At 35.9% G+C, this 24526-nt stretch overlaps 1 protein-coding gene across 1 annotated transcript in view; it reads right to left on the reverse strand.

Annotated features, from left to right (window-relative positions):
- Positions 1 to 2040: 2040 nt before the first annotated feature.
- Positions 2041 to 24526, reverse strand: part of LOC149219731 (P-loop containing nucleoside triphosphate hydrolases superfamily protein) — a 107510-nt gene continuing 85024 nt past the window's right edge. The window contains exons 5-7 of the mRNA XM_089384473.1: positions 14803 to 14941; positions 2614 to 2729; positions 2041 to 2460 (exon numbers count right to left, since the gene is read on the reverse strand). Coding sequence (XP_089240599.1) covers positions 2257 to 2460; positions 2614 to 2729; positions 14803 to 14941 — 459 coding nt within the window. The 3' untranslated portion in view covers positions 2041 to 2256. The remainder of the gene's footprint in view (positions 2461 to 2613; positions 2730 to 14802; positions 14942 to 24526) is intronic.

The raw sequence follows: 24526 nt of genomic DNA on the forward strand, positions 1-24526 counted from the left end.
GGAGGCACCTTGAAACATTTTGTATACAACCTTGCAACTTAGAATAAAAATATAGCCACATCCTAATTCCTTTCTTGCTATGCTAATGAATTTAAAGGAATAAATGTGTATCAACAAATGTAGAAATTAATTTAATGAATCTTTTACAATGATTTATATTTCTAAACAATAATGGGACAAAAATTTAAAGTATGTGTTACCTTGCAACCTTCTTTTGCAAAAACTATCAAATTGAAAGTTGTAAAGTTGTCAAATTAAATTGTTGTAGATGCTAATATGCTCAAAGTGTCTCTCTCACACATATGAGCCTCATTTTGTCTAAATAAAGTTGGGAGATACATCTTAATGATATGTATTGTATTATACACTTCTCTCGTACTTGAGTTATCTTTATGCATGATTGTTATTTTCTATTGAGGTTATTAATCACAAGTTAACCTAGACTCCCATTTTTTACGATTTCAGTTGGGGCAACAGAATGTGTAAAGATAAAAAAGGGCAACGATGATGAAAGCAATTTTCTAAGTAGACACCCACAGCAAAATGAAAGGGATTAGGTACCCAAGATTTCTAGCTCAAAAAGAGCAACAGCGATGAAAGCATTTTTCCTTTCTATGTAGACACTAACACTAAGAAAAAAAAACATGAATAAAATAGATTAGCTATCTTAATAGTCCTAGTTGTAGATGATTGACATTAAGCCTTACACATGTCAACCCATGCACTATTGTAGCTAATGCATTGGTATCCCACTTGAGAGTATTTTCACAAGAAAGAAACTCAAAGGAATCAAATAGGGCCAAGACAAGCAATGGAGGTAGAGAACACAATCAATGGGCATACTAAATTGATTGATGGGCACGTTTCTTGACACCAAAATGTATTCAAGCTTAGGAAATAATGGGAGTGTTATGTTGATTAGAAAGTGTATTTGCCTCCAAATGTCAAAATATACAATTAACTTTCATTCGAAATAAATATCAATTCCATCATGTAACACTCTAGAAACTACCTTGGAACAAGATTCTGAAGTTTCCTAATTATAAATTATTGTTCTTACTTACAAGAAAACAAAAGAAATATCCTATAGTAGCAAAGGATGAGATAAAATTTCAATGTTTTAATCAAGAACCAGTTTTAAATATCATTGAAATATGGAAAAATCCTATCGAAGAATAAAGATAATAATAAGGCAGTATCATCATTATGCTTTGTTGGATGTGAAAAACAGATTTCAAATTCAGTTCCAGTATTTGCAATTCATTTTTATTTGAAATAGATATAATTCCATCATGTAACACTATAGGAATTACCTTGGAACAAAATTCTTAAGTTTCTTGATTATAAATTATCATCCTTACAAGAATGGAAATATCCTACCCCTAGAAAATATGGGAAACTATTAAATATCACTGAAATATAGAAATCCTCCCCAAGGTAATAATAACGTAGTAAGAATTATTATGCTTTGTTGGACTTGTATGATAGATTTCAATTCTAGAATTTGCTAATATTGACGAAAAAATGTATCTTTTAAGAAATCATAGCCACAACCTTTTAGCAATAATTCATTATCAGAGATACATAAATGTATTATCCACACAAACATACTAAACATCTTTACTTATCAAAGTAAGCTTCAGAATATGTTTGTTATTGCATTTTACACTATGTACAAAGTAAATAATTTTTTTTTGAACCAAACATTTCATCTTCCTATGCATACTGCCATAACAAAAAAACATTGCAAAGTCTGCTTTGAAACAGAAATTAAAATTGTGTTTACTCTTAAATAATTTATAAAGTCGCATGAACTTATGTGTAACGCCAACTACTTATAATAAATGACAATAGTCGACCTCAAGAATACGGTGTTCTCTCTATAACAAAGAAATCCACATGTCTACTTGTTGATTTGACTTTACAAGTTGTTTGGGTTAGCCTAAGAATATTTTTCAGCGGCATGGTCTCCCGGAAGAAAGGCATAAAGAAGCAAATGACCCAATATTTGTGTGATAATGGAAAATAAAAATACCAAACTAATCAGGGAAAAATCACGGCTCAAAAATACTTAACATTTAAATTAATTGTTTATAATGACAAAATAGCTCTCTAGCTCCCAAAAATGGATGAATGAATTTGAAAAAACATCTAACATATCCTTATAATGCAGATCTACTAATATCCAAATATGTTTCAATATCAATAGGGCACAAAAATAACTAAATTGACATTACTGAAAAGTACAATAAACGCTTATATTTCTAACTCCTGTATCTTTTGTTTCCCCTTTCTCAATCTATCTAGCTCAGTCTCTGCTTCTTTTAATTGCAGTCGCAAAGTAGATACTCTTTGTTCTAATTCATCTACTTTTCCCTCTGGAACTTTTTTAGCTGGAGTTGGTTTGTAAGGAATGAGAAGACTAGAAGAAAATTGCCTCAAGGCTTCAACTCCACAAACCTGCAAAACAACACATCAACACATGCCAAATGTTTTTGTGCAGAATTTGTATTAGTAAAAGGTCAAAGCACCAAAATATTTAAATAGGCTCAAAACATTCCACCATACAATAATGTCATGTTAGTCAGCAGCATTTATATTTCACTCACTAACCTCTTCTGGTAGTAATGGTAGCAAGGTGATGTGGAAGTCCTCATATAGCATATAGAATTGGTCAAGATATTTTTGTTGCATTCGCATGCGTGCTTTAAGTAGCTTTGATTCAACATCTGCTCACAACATATAAGTTCCATTAAAGAGAGCCAAACTATTAGTTTATACTCAAAAATCCTATGATGCCACTCAGCGATTATAAGGAAACATTACCACTACAAACCATTTATACAATACCTTTCCAAGTAATTGTAACACCATCCAACGATTAAAAGGCAACATTACTACTATAATCCATTTATACAAATAAAAGGCAACATTACTACTACAATCCATTTATACAAAACCTTTCCAGGGAAGTCAAACAAAGATATGCATTCTAACTTTGTATTGGAAAAAATATATGACACTAAAGAATAAGCATGAGAGAAATCCATTTATACAAAACCTTTCCAGGTAAGTCAAACAGAGATATGCATTCTGCATTCTAACTTTGTATTGGAGAAAATATATGACACTAAAGAATAAGCATTAGAGAAATTTTGAAGTAAGAAATGGGTCTCAAAACAAAATTATACAACAAAAGTCATCTTAGGATTTTGTTATTGAGTCAAAGAGTCAATGTCATGTATGAAGAGCTCTTCTTGAGCATGAGTCAATGTATATAAGTCCATGAATATGTCTAGTTAGCCCTCCAATAAACAAGAACGGTCATCCTCTTCTTGATGTCGGCCTCAGATTGTATACAAATGACAAGTCAGCTCACATATGGAGACACAACCTTTCAAATGGTCATGTTGGCTCAAATGTAGGGGAAAACAACTATATATAGGAGCCTATACCCCTCGCATTTCGACAGTGAGATCTTCACATATCTCTGCAATTTCGGATGGCAGAAACAGTGAGACAGTTCGGATGGGTACAACAAAGAAAGGAGTGAATCTTCCACAGTAATCTTGTCGGATCCTTTGCAATTTCAGATGGGTACATTCTCTGATATTTTCGCATTACAGTCTGAGATTTCGGATGGGTAACAAAGATCAAGATTCGGATCCCTCTGAGGCTTTCAGATGGTTAAGACAGCAAGGAGTTCGGTTACCACAGTGATCACAATGCGGACTAGTTTGGGTGACATTGCAGTGATATCTTCCTCACTGTCTTGGCATATACTCACTGTAATGTGGATGGACATATCACAGTGGTACAGTTTGGATAAGGTCTCAGTGTTGTAAGATCTCAATGATATCAAGGTGTTGTGCTCAGTAGTGCTATAATGATCAAGTGATGCGAGGTGCTATATGATGCAGCTAGGAGCTACATGATGCAACTCGGATCTAGTAACAGTATGAAGAAATCGAAGAATCAAGGAAGAAGGATGATTGTGTCTTGGTCTGAGAGTGGCAACATAGGTCAAGGGTCATGGTCTTGGTATTCATCAATTGGAATCTCTATAAGAAGAATTTTGTGTGGGTTTTCCTCTCAAAGAGTGAGAGGTTTTGGCCCTAGCAGAAAGCCAATATCTTGTGTTCTTGTCTCTTTTGTTTTGGTAACTATTTGATGAAGTAAGAAAACACACTAATAATAACAAGAGAAGATTGTGCTAACAAGAAAATAAAAAGTACCTCACAAATAGTTATCATCATGAGAAGAATCTTATTAACCTAATTGCCCAAGATTCTTTAGCAAGGGGTTACCAAATCAATTTGCTACTTATAGGGATGAGGAAGAAACTTTTGTTTCTAAGCCATATTTCTAAGAGACACATCCCAACATTCCCTATGGATGGATGCATAATGAACCATTCTACTAGATTTTTAAAACTTCACGGATTGTTAGCCAAGGTAACACTTTAAATGTCTACCACAAGAACTAAAGTACACTTAAGTTCAAGCATTGCAAGAAGGATAAAAAGCAAAGACCATAAAAGATAGAATCCCTTGTTTTGTCTATAACAAATTTTGTTTGTTTGGTTGTAATATGTTAAGAGTCATGTAAATCACCAATTGAAAATCTCAATGTTGGTAATCATGCTAATGTTTATAGTGAAGAAGATGATGATATAGATTGGAATGAGAATGATTTAATATAGTTTATTGGTATTGTTGGTGCTCTACTAATATAAGTCAAATCTATTTTTAAATACAACATAAGTCATCTAGTTTTCCTATATTTTCCTTTTAAATTTACATGTTATCTGCAAATTTCTCATATCAATGAATTTTTTAAGTTCTCATATGGTAACTATGATGAGCATTGTTCATTGTTCATTGGGGAAAAAATGATGAGCATTGTTCTGCAGGAAAAATTATGCAATCAAAGCCAAAAATGAAACAAACTTTAACAGATGCAAGAAAGGAATGAAGGAACAACTAGATGGAAAATATAAAAAATATTAAACAAAGAAAAGAAAAAATAATAATATTAAGAAAAGATCATTAAAATTGTCTCAGATATTTATGAGAGAACTCATACCCACAAGCACTTGAATTATTAAAAAAAATTCATATTTATTCTCTGCATTTATTTTTCTAACCTCATCTTAGGAACAAGGTAAAGCCAAAGTCAAGTTAAGAATGTGTTAGAGTTGGATTGATATCAATCTGAATAAAGTTCAACTCGGGCTCAATGACTTCTTAGGATTCTACATCTTGACAGATTGTAAAGGTTTATGGTTCATCTACATAAGTTAGCTTGGATTAATATCAAGATGAATAAAGTTCAACTCAGGCTCAATGTTTGCTTAGGATTTTACATATTGACAAAGTGTGGTTCAGCTAAATAAGTGAGCTTGCACTCTCTAATGGTTTACACATTCAATGTACCCTGAATACAAAATCACCGCCTTTAGATAATATTGCCTAGAACTTCCACTAAAGCCACAAGTTTGGCAGCACATAAAAACTTCAGGATGTTGGATAAATTTTGTTGTTGTACACTATGACTCCTATCAAGAAGTTAATCTGAAGTCGGCATCCTTAACAGAAAGAATGTATTTATGATCAGTTAGAAAAATAGCACTTTTCTAGTCACTTGGCATTTAAGTAAATATAAGAGACACAAATATATCTTTATCATAAGAGATCTCCTAGATTGTTGGACAATGTAACTAGTTTGGTTTTCATAATTGTAATTTGACTCACGTCATGATGTAATTCGTATGTATCTATCAAAAGAAGAAAGAAAATGAAGTAAAAATAAAATCATTTTTATAAAGCATGGGTTACATGCTCAAGTCACTTTGTCATTAGGTCAAGCATCCATTGAATGCTTCTAGGATATTCATGAGTCAGAGAGTTATTGTCACATTGTAAAAGACCCTTTCGAGCACTTGTATCAAGAAATGGAAAATTATTTTTGAATTTAGAAGTGTCTAGAAGGCTCTCAAGACCAAGCTGGCCAACCAAGGAGAATGCGGCCTAGAAAGGGTTGTCAACTTGAAAGGCTATAAAAGGAGGCACTTCAACCTATTTGACACACTCTCAAGCATACACATATTGGATTTGATCTGAAGTTGGAGGAAGGGTGTGAAGGCCTTGAAAAGCAAGGAGAAGGACAACGAAGCAACGAAGAAGCCCTAGTAAAGTTCAAAGTCTGAAATTTTTCTTCTATTGGTCACACATGCGAGTACACTAGCTTTTCTAGGGTTACCTCAGGTCTGAAAATGCAAGAAGTGTTGCAGGTTGCCTTCGTAGGCTCAAAAGGCTAGAAGAGCTCTCATCTTGAAGAGATCTTGTTTCACTACCCTTGGAGATTGTCTTGCAAATTGGTTGGTTGATTTGGTTTTTGGTGGGGGCCTAATCTTGGTTTTCTTCTCCTTTTTTTTGGTCTTGGAAGTCTCCTTTGAATTGATTCTATAAGAACGAAAGTTCTTTCTGGGTTTTCCCCTTTGAGGGGTTTTTCCCTAGCTATCAGAGCTAAGGCCAAGAATATAGGCAACTAGAATATCACTGGAAGGGTTTTTCCTTGCTCTGAAAGGCCAAAAATAATGGATTGTCTATAAGGCCGAAGTGTTCTAGTACAAGACCGAGGAGGAGCAGAAGGTTGAAGTGGGATCAAAGGCAATATTGTGCACTTAAATTCTACTATAATCTAAATCAAACGGTTTCAGAACTAACTCATGGTACCAACAATTGTTTGAAGAGCTAGTCTATTCAACGTGGAACGCTTAGAAAGTGTTTTTGGGTTGCCTTCGTAAGATTTGGTGGCAAGATCAGGTCACATTTATTGTGAAGATTGCAGAAGGTTCGTGGGTCCTGTAGTGGATTGTTTGTAGGGTTGAAACGCCTTAAACAAGTTTAGATCAAGACTATTAAGCCAGCGAAGAAGTCTCCTTGAAGAAAAGAAAGGACCACACTTGTGGAAGATATTTTTAGGCATGTTTGTGAGGTCTTTCATGTGGTTATCTAAGCCCTAACCACATGATCGAAGTCACCGCGCAAACTTCAAAATCATCAAGAAGTTTTGATAAGATAGGTCGAGACTTATAACCTCATTTCTTGTGGAATGCAAGGCTAGAAGTAGCCCGACAGTCCAGCGAGGTGAGGCAACTTGTAGAAAATATTGTTGAAGAATATAACTAGGTTTGGTCTTCATAATTGTACTTGAAGTCAAAATGTAATATATTTATCAAAAGAAAAGCAAAAAGAATTTTTTTATTATTATTGAATTGACTTGTTAACGCATGGGTTTCATGTTTGGGTCAATTGTTATAGATCAAGCCTCCATTGTAGGCTTTAGGATAATTTAATTGTGTCAAAGTCAATTTGTTTATTAGTCAAAGACTCCTCCAGCAAGTCTCCTTTTGTCGGCCTCAAATAGATTATCATCATGTCGGCTTCGTTCAATTGGAATCATGTCGGCCTTAAAATGATGACACAACTATTCATGAATTCATATCAGCTCATTTATGATGGACGAACTACTATATATACAAGCCTAAGATCTTCGCATTACACTAACACAGAAGTTCGGATTTCAGAGAGGCAATTTCGGTGCTATAACAGAGAAGAACAAGTTTGGATATTACAAGAATACTCACGGTGCAATCACAGTAAGGTAGTTTTGGTATCATTACATGAAGTTCAAATTATCTTTGAAATTGAAGTTCAGATATCACAATGAGGTAATGCGGATTTCGGTGCTACTACAATAACACAATCTCGGTGTCATTATAGTGAGAAGGGTCAACAATGGATCTCGGTATAACTACAGTGATAAGGGTTCGATGTCACAACAGTGAAGGTCTCAGTGCCTAACACAGTGTCGATGCAATCTTTGTCTTGGTGTAATTACAATGAGAAGGTTTTAGTGTCATCACAGTAAGAAGGTCTAGGTGCCACCACAAAAAATGAAGTCTCAGTGTTATAACTATGATGAGGTCTCAATAATATTACAGTGGTAAGATCTCAATCTCGGTGGCATTGCAGTGACAATGTCTTGGTGCAAACTCAGTGACAAGAATTCAGTGACATGGATCTTGGTATGCAAAAACAGTGAAAGGAGGATGACTTGATGGAGATAGTCTCGAGTCTAAGTTATAAGGTTCTTGGTTGTCTCATCTTGAACCTACTGGAGGAATAATTTTGACCTTCTATCGGCTTCGAATAGATTATCATCATGTCGGCTTCGTTCAATTGAAATCATGTCAGCGTAACCTAAAATGATTTCAGAGAGGTAGTTCCGGTGCTATAACAGAGAAGAACAAGTTTGGATATTACTGGAGTACTCTCGGTGCAATCACAGTAAGGTAGTTTCGGTATCATTACAGAGGGCTCCAATTATCTCTGAAATTGAAGTTCGGATATCACAGTAAGGTAATGTGGATTTCGATGCTACTACAATAACACAATCTCGATGTCACAATAGTGAGAAGGGTCAACAATGGATCTCGGTATAACCACAGTGATAAGGGTTCGGTGTCACGACAGTGAAGGTCTCAGGGCCTAAAACAATATCGATGCAATCTTTGTCTTGGTGTAATTAAAGTGAGAAGGTTTTGGTGTCATCACAGTAAGAAGGTCTAGGTGCCACCACATAAAATAAAGTCTCGGTGTTATAACTATGGCAAGGTATCAGTAATATTACAGTGGCAAAATCTCAATCTCGGTGGCATTGCAATGATAATGTCTCGCTGAAAATTCAGTGGCAAGTATTCGATGCAAACTCAGTGACAAGAATTCAGTGACTTCGATCTTGGTTTCAGTGACTTCGATCTTGGTATGCAAACACAATGGAAGGAGGATGACTTGATGGAGGTAGTCTCAAGTCTAAGTTGTAAGGGTCTTGGTTGTCTCATCTTGAATCTACTGAAGAAAGAATTTTGACCGGGTTTTCCCCTAGAGTGGGGCTTTTCCTTGGCATCGTACCTACATCTTGTGTCCTCTTATATTTGTTGCTTGCCATTAGTCTTGATTATAAGAAAAGATAAATCAAAAGAACTAATAATAATAACGAAAACATCACAAGATAATGTCATTGTTAAAATTGGCAACTAGGGCCAAACTCCATGTGGGCCATCTTATTAATGGCAATTGATATTTTTCTTGGATCCCTCTCATCGAGAGGTGTAGGATTGATCTAAAGATCATCCAATAAGTATTCATGGAGATATGAATTTATTAGTGTTATGGGACAATTCGTCAAGGTCGGCCAACAACCAAACAAACCCCACTTGTGCTCAACATTTTAGCATAAATAGAGGTGGCCTTCAAGTCATTTCCACACACTCACTTGGGATCTCTTCCTCTCTACTTGTCTTTGGGTTTTAGTAGGAGGAGAGATCCTAAGGGATAATGCTGCCCTAATGGAGATCTACGTTGCCCTAATGAAGAAGCCCTAGACACAGAAAGGAAGGGAGATCTAGTATGATGAAGGAGGCCTAAACAGCAGACTCTAACGCAGCCTATCATACCCATATATATACGTTGTTCTAGAAGAGTTTGGGACAACCCTTAGAAACAGCAATAGAGATACACGAACAGCAAACAAAAGGCCCTAATACGCAGTCCAACAAGGTGCCCTAGCCACAGTCTAAGGAGGCCTAATGAACAACAAACAAAAGGCCCTAATACGCAGTCCAATAAGGTGCCCTAGCTGCAGTCTAAGGAGGCCTAACGAACAGCAAACAAAGGCCCTAATCCGCAGTCTAATCAAGGATGCCTAGCTACTCTTTTGTCTACAAAACGCAGCCCTTATCAATAGCACAAGGAGTCCCTAAGTATGTTGTAGGTGACAATGTGAATCTAAGTGTTGTAGGTGCTTAAGTGTGTTGGAAATGACAGCATGGACTAAGTGTTGTAGGTTCCTAAGTGTGTTGTAGATGATAGCATTGTACTGTAGATAAAATTGTTACAAGGCATGAGTTAAGGAATGGGAATTCATTGTCATAAAGAAGAAATAGTGAAGTCTGCTCTCTAGGTTGTATGTTATCTAGTGAACACATGACAACGACATCTTTAGTCTAATGTATGGCATGTCAGATATATACATGTTGTAATAAATGAAGGACAGACTTGTGGAAGGCAGAGACAACCTTCCCTTAGAGGAAAATTGCAGACAAATCAAGGCAGACATTGTGACGGTTAGTTCATTGCACTTTGGAGGATTCTAGCTGCTCTGATAGGTTGTAAGCCATAGCAAGAAGCTAAGACTGGTAAGTGTAAAGTAGCATATTGGATGCAGTGATGATGAGTGCAGCATTGAGTGCAGATCAGTGATGAGTGCAGCATTGGGTGCAGATCCGTGATGAGAGCAGCTCAGTGATTGGAGCAGCACAGTGACAGGAGCAGCAGCATGAAGTGCATAGCATGGTCATTAGGTCCAGCACTGTGATGATGAGTGCAGCATGGTGAGGTGCAGCATGTGGACGAGATGCAGCACAATGATAGGTGAAGGAGTCACCTTGGAGAATCAGTTGAAGCAGCATGTCTTCAACTGATCTCATGTAAAGATGATCTATTCTCTTATCTAGAAAGTCGAAGTGTTGATTTATGTTGTAAATGTATTATCTCTCTCTCTCTCTCTGTTGAACTATTAAAGAACATATAAGAAGAATTGATCAAGGGTTTCCCCACATTGGGGTTCGTCCCTAGCTAGCGCCACATATTGTGTCCTCTTGTCTTGGCTTGTCTTCTGTGATTAATGTTTATGTTCTATCTGCAGTTTACTTTAATGCTGATGTGATTGCTAATCTGGAAAAGATATTGAGCTAACTGTGAAAATTGAAATAAATTGCTCTAAGCATAGAACATACCTAAACTTAACAGTCATTAATAAGAGAAATCATTTAACGGCCACTCTATGGATTTCTCAACATATATAAGATCACAGATTGAAGAGGCATTTCAAGCCTAACATCAAGGTTTTTATAGTGACTATGATAATCCCTAACTAGAAGGGTCGAAGTTGCAAAACGACAGCACAAGCTTCATTTCAAATCTTTCATCAAGGATACAAAAGTAAGGAATGATTGATGTATATAATTCAAGGTATGTTTGAAGCAAGGAGCCGTAGTAGGAGTCTAATTTGAGGATTTAGCATCTACATCATACCCTAACTAGAATTCAAGAGGAGCAACAGTTAGTCAGCGTGAAGAGCATCTTGTCTTGACATCTTTGGAAGTTTCTCTTGAAGGCAGTTCTGAAGGGAGTACAACTTCAACTATGAGATCAAGACTTTATCCTTAGGAAGAAATCTCTTTCAAATGAAGTCCTTTGTAAGAAAGGATAAAGTAAGACTGCAGCAAGGTATGTATGATCTTTAGGTATTATATAAGGTTTTGCTAAAGGGTATGCACAGAATGATTTAGGGTTTTGAATTTAGGGTTTGTAGACTTCTCATCATTTTTGGTATCTAGGGATTGTAAACCCTAGAAGGGACTTGGAGTATAAAACCCTTGTCATGTGAGAAACCCTAACCTTAATTTGTTTGTTCCCTCATAAAAACCCTAGCTCTTGACTTCTGGGTTTGCAAATAACTTAGGATATATGGTGACCCCTTGCGAGGGTGAAATTGAATGATATCTAGGATATGACATCAAAACCTTAGGGTTGATGTTTCTAAGGGAAATATCAAAGAATTTAGGGTTTAAGAATGCTAGTAGAATACCCTCTAACAAAACCATGGAAATTTTAGATCGTCATCATACTCTTGTACTTGTATATATTTTGCTTAGTTGTACTTGTCGGTGAATATTGCAAGTACATAATAAAGGAAGCAAACTGAGTAGGATGGCTAAGCAAAGCAGTTCTTGTGCTTGTTAATGATGAGCATGATGAAAGGAGGGAACTATAAGGACCTTGAGAGAATTGATGTTACTAAAGAAGTAAGCATGCATCATTGTATTTTCAAGAAGAATCTTGTTTTAGTACGACTTTATAAACAGAAGCATATGATAGTAGCATATTTAGAGTCTACTTGATTGAATTGCTTTGTAAGAATCATCTAGTCTTTCAAGAATGAGAATTTTGGGACCATTTTGCATAATGTTCATCCATACATGTCTAACATTATGTTAGAGGTAGTCATTTTGCTTAGGGGGTCACTAAGATCCGAGAAGAACCATCGCTTTGAAAGGTTCTTGGAAAAAGCATTATGACAAGGATTAGTATATATTCCATATTATATGGAAACAATACTCTTGAAAGGATGAAGGAATGTAGTTGGTCAAGTTGCAAGCTCATTGTGGAATACATATAGCTAGATGATTATGTGAAAGATTAAGAATGCATGTTTAAGTAACTTTTGGTAGGATTTATATAATCTTGTAAGAAAAGTTGGTCATAAATTATGCATGGTGAATCTTTCATTTGGTTATATGATGCCTACTAGGATAAATTTGATTTACTCTAGAATAAATGAAATATTAAGACTTTCTCGATAGAATAATAATATAATCTCCAGAAGAAAATGGTAACTTGGTAATCAAGTTCAATCCTTCGGAACTATGATGCATGAAGGAAGATTCATGTGGAGATGGAGTCATGGACCTTGAAGATGTTGATGATGAGAAAGTTGTCGCGATGAGGTAATTTTGATGTAAATAGTTATTATTGGTTATCTGGTTAACATAGTGTTTTGCTACCTGGAAGGATTTTGCAGAAACACATGATGACAGTTGAGGCAAGTTCAACTATATGGATGAAATACATGAAGAATGTTGAGGGAAGCTCAATATGTGATACCTGGCAACTATGAAGTCAAGATGTATTCATCTTGGGATTGAAAGGTAGTAGTGCGAGAAGATAACCTAAAGGTCAAAGTTTGTACTACAATCAAAGAGATCACTTTCTTGAGGAAGCTATGATCAACTGAAAATTTGGGAAGGCTCAATATAATGCCTTCATTGACAAGAAGTGATGTGCAAAATTGATGACCTGGAACTTGTCACAAGATTGAGGGAAGAAGATGGCTCCATGATACCCAGGAAGGAAGCAAGCTTGATATAATGAGGTGTGAAGGAAAGAGGGAGCCATGCAGAACAAGTATGGAAACAAGCTTGAGAGCTTGTGGCTATGACTTCTGTAGTAGAAAAGGAAGTCAGGAATCTCCTCTAGATTTGAGAGGGAGTAAAGAGTCTCCTTGAATAGGAGCAAGGATCTATTCTCAAGTTAAAAGGAGAATAGGGATATCCTCTCTAGTTGAGAGGGAGTGATGTTGGACAACACATGTGCATTATTTTCTTAATGTGTTATACACTTGACCAAGACTAACAGTTGTAAGTCTAAGTGAAGGCCTTGAAGAAAGAATGGTGGAGGATTGGATAAGCATATGTGGTTTCCCTGAGGATAAAACATCCAATAAGGGAAAGAGAGACATTCTTTGAGGATAAGACAGGTATCCAAGATAACAGTGGTCGAAGAGTACCGATATTCTTTCAGGATTCAGGAGTGGAAATCCAAGACAATAATAGTCCTAAAAGGATATACCTTGTGGACCTTGTAGGGGTAGTGCGGTATCACACGTAAAACCTCCCAACATAATGTTCTTGAATGAAATAGAGTGTGTCTAGTTAGGCCTCAAAGACAATGTTAGTTGATCACAATGTTGATGCTTACAAATGGCTTACCAATCCAACTCTTCTTATGAGAACTTTTCAAAGGGAGTATTGTCCTTGTACCATTTGGACAATTATGAACACCTCCCTAGTTAAAAGGGAGTGTTGGAGAATGTATCTTGTTTTGGTTTTCATAATTGTCATTTGACTCATGTCATGATGTAATTCTTATGTATCTATCAAAATAAGAAAGAAAATGATGTAAAGATCAAACGAAAAACATTTTTGTAAAGCATGGGATTCATGCACAATTCACTTTGTTATTAGGTCAAGTATCCATTGAATGCTTTTAGGATATTCACATTGTAAAAGACCCTTTCGGGCACTTGTATCAAGAAAAGTAAGATTATTTTTTAATTTAGAAGTGCCTAGAAGGCTCTCACGATCAAGTCGGCCAGCCAAGAAGAAGTCGGCCTAGAAAGGGTTGTTTGAGCCTCTTGAAAGGTTTAAAAAGGAGGCACTTCGACCTATTTGACACACTCTCAAGCATACACATCTTATATTCGATCTGAAGTTGGAGGAAGGGTGTGAAGGCCTTGAAAAGCAAGGAGAAGGGCAATGAAGCAAGGAAGAAGCTCTAGTCAAGTCAGAAGTCTGAAATTTGCCTTCTATTGGTCACATGTGCAAGTACCCTAGGGTTTCTAGTGTTACCGCAAGTCTGAAAATGCAATAAGTGTTGCGGGTTGTCTTGGTACACTCAAAAGGATAGAAGAGTTCTCATCTTGAAGAGATCTTGTTTCACTACCCTTGGAGACTTTGTCTTGCAGATTGGCTACTTGACTTGGTTTTTGGTGGGAGGCCTGGTCTTGGCTTCTCTATTTTTTGGGTCTTGGAAATCTCCTTTGAATTGATTCTATAAGAAGGGTTTTTTTGGGTTTTACCCTGGCTTCGAGCCTATATCTTGTATTCATCTTTGTATGATTATGATCTTCATGATTTGGCATTTATTGGATAATAAGAGCATAAGCATAATAATGAAGAAGTACATAATGTCACAAATAACTATCAAGTAAGGAAAAGTTAAATTAAATTGCTGCCAAAATCGATTTTCCAACATACATGAAGTTGCTCCTAAAATTATTGAGGACAAGATATTTCTTTTGCACAAACTAAAACTAGAATTATAAATGGCATACCTTCTTCGTTATGAATAACTTGATTGATGACTATATTATGTGTATCAATCTCAAACTTTGCAAGCTCCTGTACCAATCTCTCTGTCTCGTAAAGGGAAAGGAATTCCGGAATGCAAACACAAACAAATGTTGTTAAATCCTGTAAAAATAAAATATAAACAGGTATTGTATTAGTCACATGGAACAAATAACAGGTGAAAACATTTACACAATATATATATTTAAACTTCCAATAATATACTTCCATAGAATACAGACTGAGAATAGAGAATGTCATCCAATGCAAAGGTTAAAGAACCCAATGACTACGGCAATACAGGGGGCTGGAGGGGGGGAGAGAGAGATTTGTCAAAGTGCTTCCCATATATGCACTCTTTAGAAGATTGGAATCAAAGAGTTTTGATCATCACATAGAAGCTAACGTGTTGGGCACGTATTGGTACGACACATTTTGAAATAGATACAGGGATACATCAAGGGTATACACAATTATATAAAAAACATTGCTGAAATTTATCATTCAAATTATTCAACCTCAACTTTTCATTTATCAATCATTCAACATTGGACAATGACTACAAAAATACTAAACTTGATCATTCTCATTGATAGATCTCAAGTTTGTAACCAAGTACATTCAAAATTGCCAAATGGCATTTCCAAAAATGAAACAGCAAAAACATCACTTTTTTCCTCAAGGAAAGTCTTCTAATGTTGTTTCATCCTTGTCATCATCACTAAGGTTTTCAATGAACATGCTCTCCAAGTAATCATTGTTCTCATCTAAGATTACTGCAAACCTAGCACCCAACACTTAAATTCCTAGTAGAAAAAATTATCTATTGATTTAAATGTGTTGGAAAATGTAACTAGTTTTGGTGTTCATAATTTGTACTATTATGTATTTTATGTACAATTAAAAAAAATTGTATATATATATATTATTATTATTATTATTCTAGACAAGCATGTTTTTCATGCTTCTAGGTTTTCGAGTCAAACAGTCAAAGTCCTATTTGGACCTATTGTAAAAGAAAAAAAGAAAAAATGTATTTTTGGGTCAAAAACTCTCTAAATGCCAAGTCGGTCCTGCTCCAAAGGACATGCCCATTCGCACCCGTCTGGACAAGTATAAATATAGAGAAGTTGGAGCTCATTTGGATATACAATTTTGCTGGATTTGATCTGAAATTTCGCAAAGCAAGGAGGGTCGAAGTTTGAGGAAAAGAATGTTTTTCTCTTGAAGTGAAGTGTATGGAAGTTTTGCCTTATTACAGCTCTTGTTGAAGATCTATTGTTGGTCTCTTGATGGTGAATTTGTTGCGCAAAAAGGAACATTTGACTTGGCATCTAGAGGGTTGGTTATGGGTCTTGGATATCTCATTTTGATTTGATTCTTTAAGAAGAAAATTTTTTGGGTTTTCCCATTGGAGGGGTTTTGCCTTGGGGTCGAAGCCTATATGTTGTGCTCTTTGTTTCTTGTGATCTTCATATTTACGTTTTGATAATTGTTTGATGAAGAAAAACATAATTAAACAAATAAAGAGCCAATAGATTTCACATAGAGTTGTCAAAGAAGGGAAAATCCAATCTAAATCACAAAGTCTCCTAATTTTCCAACAAGATGCACATCTAGCTTCCTAATACAAAAATTTAGCGGAAATCAAACAGTACCAATCTCAATCACATAAATGACACAGATTTTGCCCAATCACAATTCTTCATTAAACTTTTGAACTTACTTGAGCTCTTGTGCTAGGATAATGGCCCAACTAAGGAATTACATGAAACACTTTATCTAATCCAGTTGATCAACCCTCCTTGGCTAATTCAAATCTCCTTGTTGACCTTCCTCGAACCCAACACACTCACTGAGAAGTCTCTATCAATCTTGTGTTGTTATATTGTGTGTATTCTCTCTCTCCTTAGCCTTGCTTTTATAACTTTACATTGAGTTAAATCCCTAACCCTAATCTCCAAAGTGATTGCCAGGCGAGATTAGATCTCGCCTCTAATCTCGCCTCACTTGAGATCAAGGGCTAAGATTAAAACATATTCACTAATGTAATTTACTTTACTTTTCCTGAGTTTACTTTAGCTCAATAAGCCAACATAATAAATGTGTGTTTTTCCTAAGTCTAACTTAGACTTAAGTTATAAAAACAACTTGCTCACACCAGAGCAAGTGTCTAAGGAGATCTTGGGCGACTTCTGCACGCATAGACACTTAGGCATGTGCAGAAGTGATTGCTTGAGCTACAAACATCAACACTCCCTCTTAGTGATAGAGATACTTCTAACACTTCGAATTGTCTTCGATCCTGCATCTGCTATGGCTAGTCCCTTTAAACTTAAAGCTTTCCCTACCCTTTAGTCTAACAACATCGTTGAAATCTGATTGTCCTTGACCTAGTTCCTAGAAGCCACCTACTCCTTAATATCCTATAAGGTCATCTCGTACCAAGAGACCTTGACAGATTGGGAGGAATTTGTAATGAACAAGGTTCGTATACACAACGGAATAGTCAAAATATCTTAAATATATAAATATTCATTATAGGACAGTGATATATTTATATAAAAATATTGAATGTACAAGAGATGCGATATGATATATAATTACAAATGAGGATTCATTTATATACCTAGGCAAATTCCCTTTCCTTAACAGTCATAATCTTTAAGACATAACTCTTCAGTAACTAATTATTGTTTAATTAATTTTTATTATGATCATTATTATTTATATTATTTTTATATATTATATTCATAAGATCGCCTTCCTCTTCAAAAAAGCCTTGTTCTCAAAGCTTATTGTTGATAAGGCGTGTCATTTGTTTCTATCTTTTAATCTACTTGCACTTTTCAGAATTCTTTGATTTGTCATCTTCGTTGATACAAGATGATAAGACCCTCTAGGTGATAAACAAACTTTCGAACTGAGAAGCGATATAACCATCTTGAATCAATCTTTTGTGGGATTTTGGTTACTAGATATTTCAGATGAATTTTTATCATAAAACTGAATTTTGGTGGCATTGATATTCTTAATCATAAGTCACTTGTCTTTGATCTAAGCGATTTGCACATTGGTTGAGATTTCTCCTTTTATGATTTGGGTGTCTATAAGAAGTTTTGTGATCTGATTTTCCCTTATCATGTTTGTGTCTATTTGGATTACTTTAAGTATCCAATTTCCTTCGCGTACTAAAGTCGCTAGGTTAAACGTTGGATATGCACTTGGAATTTGCATTATTTGAACTACAACATCTGAATATGCTTTTATTTCAACCAATTTGCCAACTTCTTGAGTTGTAATATTGACTAGGTCAGTATTTGTGCCTTTTTCTTCAGTTTCTGGTAAAATATGCTTTTATTTCAACCAGTTTGTCATCTTCTTGAGTTGTGATATTGACTAGGTCAGTATTCATGCCTTTTTCTTTAGTTTCTGATAAACTTCCATAGAGTTTCATCTTGGGGGCCTCATTTTATTGTTGTAATTTTTGCTTCGTAGCTTTATACTTCTTGACTTTGCGTAAGTAGTTTCTAACTGTGATCTTTTAAATGAGAAATTTCTTCATTTTTATTGGAGATTAATTCTTCAAGTTCTTTCTACTTCTTTGATATTCTTCTTTGATTCTCTTGAAGCACCAATTTTGAAATATCCTTAAAGTATTCTAATGAAGGCATTATCAATTCTGACATCATTTCCATGTCTTGGAATGTGATCATCTTCTTCTTACAAGGAAACATCATAAAAAAAATTATCCATGTTTAACATGAACGCACCCAATTCTTTAAACCAATGTTGACCGAGAATTATGTCAATCTCTTTGTTAAGCATAGTTATGATATTGAATCAAGACATGCAGTCATAATGATCAACTGTCACTTATAAAAATTAATTTCATACTCTTTCTCACCAAAAAATATATTTTCCTTCACATAAATTTGGCTCTAAAATTAATAGTTGATTCGCCAAATTAATATTGATGCAATTTTCCTTGTCACTTGTGTTGATAATGATATTAGTCTCTTTCTCTTGGATACTCCCTTTTAATGCAAACAATCTGTGATCTGTGATTGAAATATCGTTATAGGAAAATCTTCTTTTCTTCGTTTTCGGATTGTTATATGTATTTTTTCTTCAATAATTGACTCCATTTTGTATTCATCAGTAATTTCATCAAATGATAGTCCAACCACAGAGTTTATATTCTTCAAATGAGAGACCTACCTCTCCAATATGTAACTTGATATTTGCTTACTTTACTTTATAAGATATAACTTCAATATCGCATCTTGTACTTGGTGTTTTTCCTCTTTTCTCCTTAACTTGAAGCGAGTGTTTTCTATTTATTTTTTAATTGACTTAAAAGTAGCCCTCTCTAAGATAATATTTTCCTTTCCTTCGTTTTTGTTTTTGACTTAAATTTCTTAAATATTCATTTGAAAATATATATATAACTATATATATAGAATTTTACTTTTCTATTTATTAATTTACGTATTTATTTTAAATTTTTTTGAGACCTTTTGTAGAATTGGATGTGCTTAATTAAAATATGTCCCAAATGTCTTTAATTAAATGATGTTTTTGTACCAACATGACTTCCTCACGATATGACACGATTATTGATATAGATGATACGATCTAGTTGTTGATTACATGGTCCCGAATGGTGAAATGGACATGGTGTAGATGACGTACATCAAATCAATGGTTGTATGGTCAGCAATCCATAACGAGAAACGACAACGACATTGGTTTTGTAACTAGCAAGGCGCGGGAGGAACTAGGGCAAGGGTGATGACAACTGCAAATCCGAAGGGTAGCGGCTTGTTCGGAATGCAACAAGGGTGATGGCAACTGCAAATGTGGATGGTGGTGGTTGTGTACGAGACTGATAGTGGGAGAGGCGACGACAATTGCAGTGTGCAAATGGGTTAGCAAGGCCCAAAGGCAATGGTTGTGCGCGGCGGGTGGGACTCCGACAGTGACGACTATTGAGAGGGGGTCCATTCATTTGTTTTAATCTGCCCACATGTCGAATTAGTTAAACATTGTGTCAATGGTTGTTCTGTTATTCCTGACAGATACAATGCTTTGCCAAATTCAACTTCACCTTATATCTTTAAATATTTATGTATGCCCCACACAACAACTGCAGATATATCTTTCGTATATGGCTTCCGTAGAGATTGAAACTCAACTCTGCGAAAAATAGAAAAAAGAATTGGCATCACGGGTTGTGTGCGGGTTTCGATGGTTAATTGTCTGTATATGCAACCGTAGACAATTTCCTACATAGACAATTGTTTGTCATCGTGGCAATAGTGGGGCTACGTACCGCTGACGGCGATAGGGTTGGTGATGGTGGTCGTAGTAAGGTCATTGTGTGAATGGCAATAGGCAGCAGCGATGGAGTGTTGTAAAGTGAATAATACATTATATTGCAAGAGAAAAGGTAATAAGACTCATAGATACAATTTAGAAGGAAAACCAAGTCTATATTAATTCTAATAGATGATTACATGATGGTTGAGTTTCTACCGAGTTTTGGCTGAGTTTCGGAGTTTTGGGTACGAGTACAGCCTGAAACACTAGGTTTCTACAAGTTTCATGCATCATAGATATATGATTACAAATGAGGGCCCACATATACCTATCGAGGTGCCCCTTCATGAATGGTCATGCCCTTTAAGACATGCCTCTTTAGTAATTAATTATTATTTACTTTATTATTATTATGATTATTATTATTTATATTATTTGTATATTATATTCATCACAGAATTTGTTCACTGCTCCTCCCCTCCTAAGCCTAAAGGTTGAATCCTTCTCAACTCCTCAACCTTCAGAGCTACCAACTCCCAGTTCTTTGTCAATGCTTTGCTTTAAGCTAACCCTTTAGCTTATAGATGTTGCTCTCTAACACCAACGACGTGGCCACTACCTAAGCTAGATCCCCTGAGTTTGATCGATGTCTTTTCATTCTGGAATGCTACACCAAAACACTTCTTCTCAATCATCAAGCCTGAGAGCAAACTCCACCTAAGTTCTATTGGAAAATATAGCTAGTTTTGGTCTTCATAATTGTCATTACACCCATGTCATTATATATATCTTATGTAACAAGCAAAAAAAAAAGAAAAAGAAAAATATTATTTTCAAGCATTAGTTTCATGCTTCTTTTCATTGGTCAACAAGGCTAAGCATGTTATTCATACTTCTAGGGTTTCTCACGTCATAAGAATAATTGTCATGAGTCAAGAGAGTCAACATTATTCATATAAGACCCATTTGGGCAAGTAGTAACATGTAAAAGAATATATTTTTAAGTCTAGAAAGTCTAAATGACCTCCACGCACAAGTCGGCCCTGTCAGTGACAAGTCGGCCTAGGAGAGGCTTGTTCGATCACATGTGAAGGGTATATAAAGGAGATGAGTTTGACTCATTTTGGCAAAATTTTGCAATTCGATCTCAAGCAAGAAAATGGAGATAAGAAAAGTGAAAAGCTAGAAGACAAGAAGGAAGAACAAGTGAAGGAGATTTGATTTCTACCTATTTCTGCCCACACATGTGAAAAATCTAAGGTTTTTGCAATTGTTGTGAAGAATCTAGGGTTTCTGCAATTGTTACAGGGCCAAAAGTTGCAAGCCAAAGTTGCATACCTATAGTGAGGGTCAAAACCTTGTTTGGAGCAGACCTTAAAGGAGTTGTTCTTCATTGACTTTCGTTGACCTTGTCTTGTCTTGAAGATCTTTTGAAGGGCTGACTTTGTTGAGAAATCTAGGGCATAGAAATTAAGTGATTTATCTTCTATTAAGAAATACTTGTCAATGTTTTTTACTTCTTTAGATTAGGATCTTCTTTTACTTAGGTTAGTAGTGTTCTTCTTCATCAAACAACTGCCAATGCATAAACCATAAAGAGACAAGAGACACAGAATATAGGCTATCAACCAAGGACAAAACCTCTCCCACTTGAGAGGAAAACCCGAACAAATTCTTCTTCTTATAGAGATTCCAATTGACAAATACCAAGACCAAGACCCTTGACTTATTTGCCACTCCAAGACCAAGATGCAAGCTCTTTTGATGAGATCCTTAAACAACGATAGTCAACCTTCTTCTCCTTCCTCCTTCTCAGCTTCTTCAACCTCGACTTCCTTTTGCTTCAGACCTTCGACCTTCTTGAATTAAATCTGCAATCCTTAACCTTAATTCAGAACATTCTTTTAGAGAAATGTCCTTGATACCCTTGCTTAGGATAGAGTGTCCTCTTGGCTTGTCTCGACTTCTCTTTTGACTAGCCCTTCTTCCACTTCGGCTCCCTAGGAGGACTACAATTCTCCTCGACTTCCACTGCTGCAACAGACCTCTTTCTTCCATGCACGTATGAGGGTTTACAGCCCTTAAAAAAGACCCAAAAATAGCCCTAAGAACTTCACTCTTCCTTCTTACTTCGCTAGTTGGGAGGCTTCTTCTTTTACCTTTTTCACATTTCTGTTTAAGATCTCTGTTGCACCAAAATTCTACTCTGAAATGTGGACGTGTTGCCCTATTTATAGTTGTTGCAGCCTCAGAATAAGCCGACTTGTCATCCAGCTAGGCCGACATGTCATTTGGAGAGATAATATTATTCCTTTTGAAGCCGACTTGAAGGGTGATGCTTATGCTTGTCTTGGAGGGCTATTTATACTTATCTAATGACTCATACAAAATGTAACATGCCCAAGAAGGGCACTTCATACATGACATTGACTCAATTTGACTTTTATGACTAGATGACAAAACCTAAAGGCTCACAATCAGAGCCATTACTAAAATAAAATTGCTTTGCTCATGAAACCCATGAGACAAGCATTACAATAATAATTTTATTTTTCTTCTTTTCATCAATTACATAAAATCACAAGTACACATATCATTATGAATACTGAAACTAGTTACACTTTTCAACAGACTTGGTGCTTGGAGGTGTTGAGAAATCTAGGGCATGAATAGTTAAAAGAATTTTCTGCTTGATAATTGCTTGTGATATATTTTTACTTCTTAGCTTAGTCTTTTCTTCGTTATGTTATCATTGTGTTCTTTTCATTAATACAATTACCAATATGCACAATAAAATACAAGTGGCACATTATGTAGGCTTGTCAGCCATGACCAAAACCTCTCACCTCTTGAGAGAAAAACCCGATCAAAATTCGTCTTCTAGATCTTCAGTTGATGAATACCAAGACCATGACAAAGACCCTTGAATCTAGTATCCTCCCAAGAACCTTGTCACTAACCTTGATGCTCTACCTCTTTCTCGACATTCTTCTTGATCTCGGACTCCTCTCCTTGGCTCCTAGAGAAACTCGGTCTTTATTCTTTACACGGCTTCTTCTCGGCCTCTTCTAGAGAATCTCAATTTCTAGTCTTCACACTGCTTCTTGACTTCTCCTAGAGAATCTCGGTCTCTAATCTCTAGCTCAGTCACCCAGAACAAGTATCCCATAAGAGCCCTTTCTTTGTTGACTCCAGAAGAATCCTTTCTTTGCAATTCCCAGACGTAACTCTACAACGTTGTCCCCAGAAGATAGTCTTCTTCGCTATACCCAGAAGATAGACTCCTTCACTATGCCCAGAGGATAGTCTCCTTTGCTATACCCAGAAGATAGCCTCCTTCGCTATACCCAAAAGATAGTCTCCTTCGCTATACCCAGAAGATACTCTTCTTATCTTTTCTTCGCTCTTCTCTTTGTAGCCCTTTTTCTTCGCATTTCTTCACTAAAATGAAAGTCGAGTTCCTTGATTGAATGCAAGTTGAGTTACTTGCCTCTAAGTGAGACCGAGTGTGGCTATATATACACCTCCACACATATCCTTTAGGCTGACATGATCCCTAGAGGTTAGGCCAACTTCTTCTAGCATGTTCTTCCATCATTGTAGACCGACTTGAAGAGGATAAGTGATAAGGTCTTGGATGATACTTTACATAAACAAATTTGACCTTTTACAAAGTGTAACATGACTTCATTACATAACAATGACTCTAACATTTTATAACTAGATGACAAATAAATCCTAAAGACTCTCAATGGGACTCTTGACTCAAAAATAAAACCTCTTGCTCATGAAACCCATGAAGCATCAATACAATAATTTTATTTTTCTTCTTTACATCTTATTACATAAAATCATAATTACATGTCATTATGAAGATCGGACCTAGTTACACTTTTCAACACTCCCTCTTAACTAGGGAGGTACTCATAATGGTACTTGGACTTTCTCAATTTGAAGATTTTCTCATAAGAAGAATTTGGATTGGTAACTCATTTGTATAGCATCATATCAACCAGCATTGTTACATAGCAAGGCCTTGACTAACAGCTCCTTATCTCCACAAGATCTGAACTCAATGTTGGCGAGACCAATGATTTATAGACACTCTCATCATTGTATCTCTCGGGGCATACCCTACCCGAGTACACAAGGTATGTTCCATGAGGACTATTCTTATCTTGGACTCCCCAGCCCTAAAAGAATATCGGTCCTCCATGACTACTCTTTCTGTTGGATGCCCTATCTCATCCTCAAAGAGTATCGAATGCCAAATGATTACCCAACCCTCCATTCTGTCTTCCCAGGTGAAGACTAGAATGTCATGTCTATCTCTCCCTCTCAAATAGGGAGGTCATATTCCAATAAGGAATGTACTCATTCCTACAA

Source organism: Pinus tabuliformis, chromosome Q, assembly GCF_031772625.1.
Source record: "Pinus tabuliformis cultivar Carrire ecotype Pingquan chromosome Q, CPIR1, whole genome shotgun sequence".
NCBI classification, from domain to species: Eukaryota; Viridiplantae; Streptophyta; class Pinopsida; order Pinales; family Pinaceae; genus Pinus; species Pinus tabuliformis.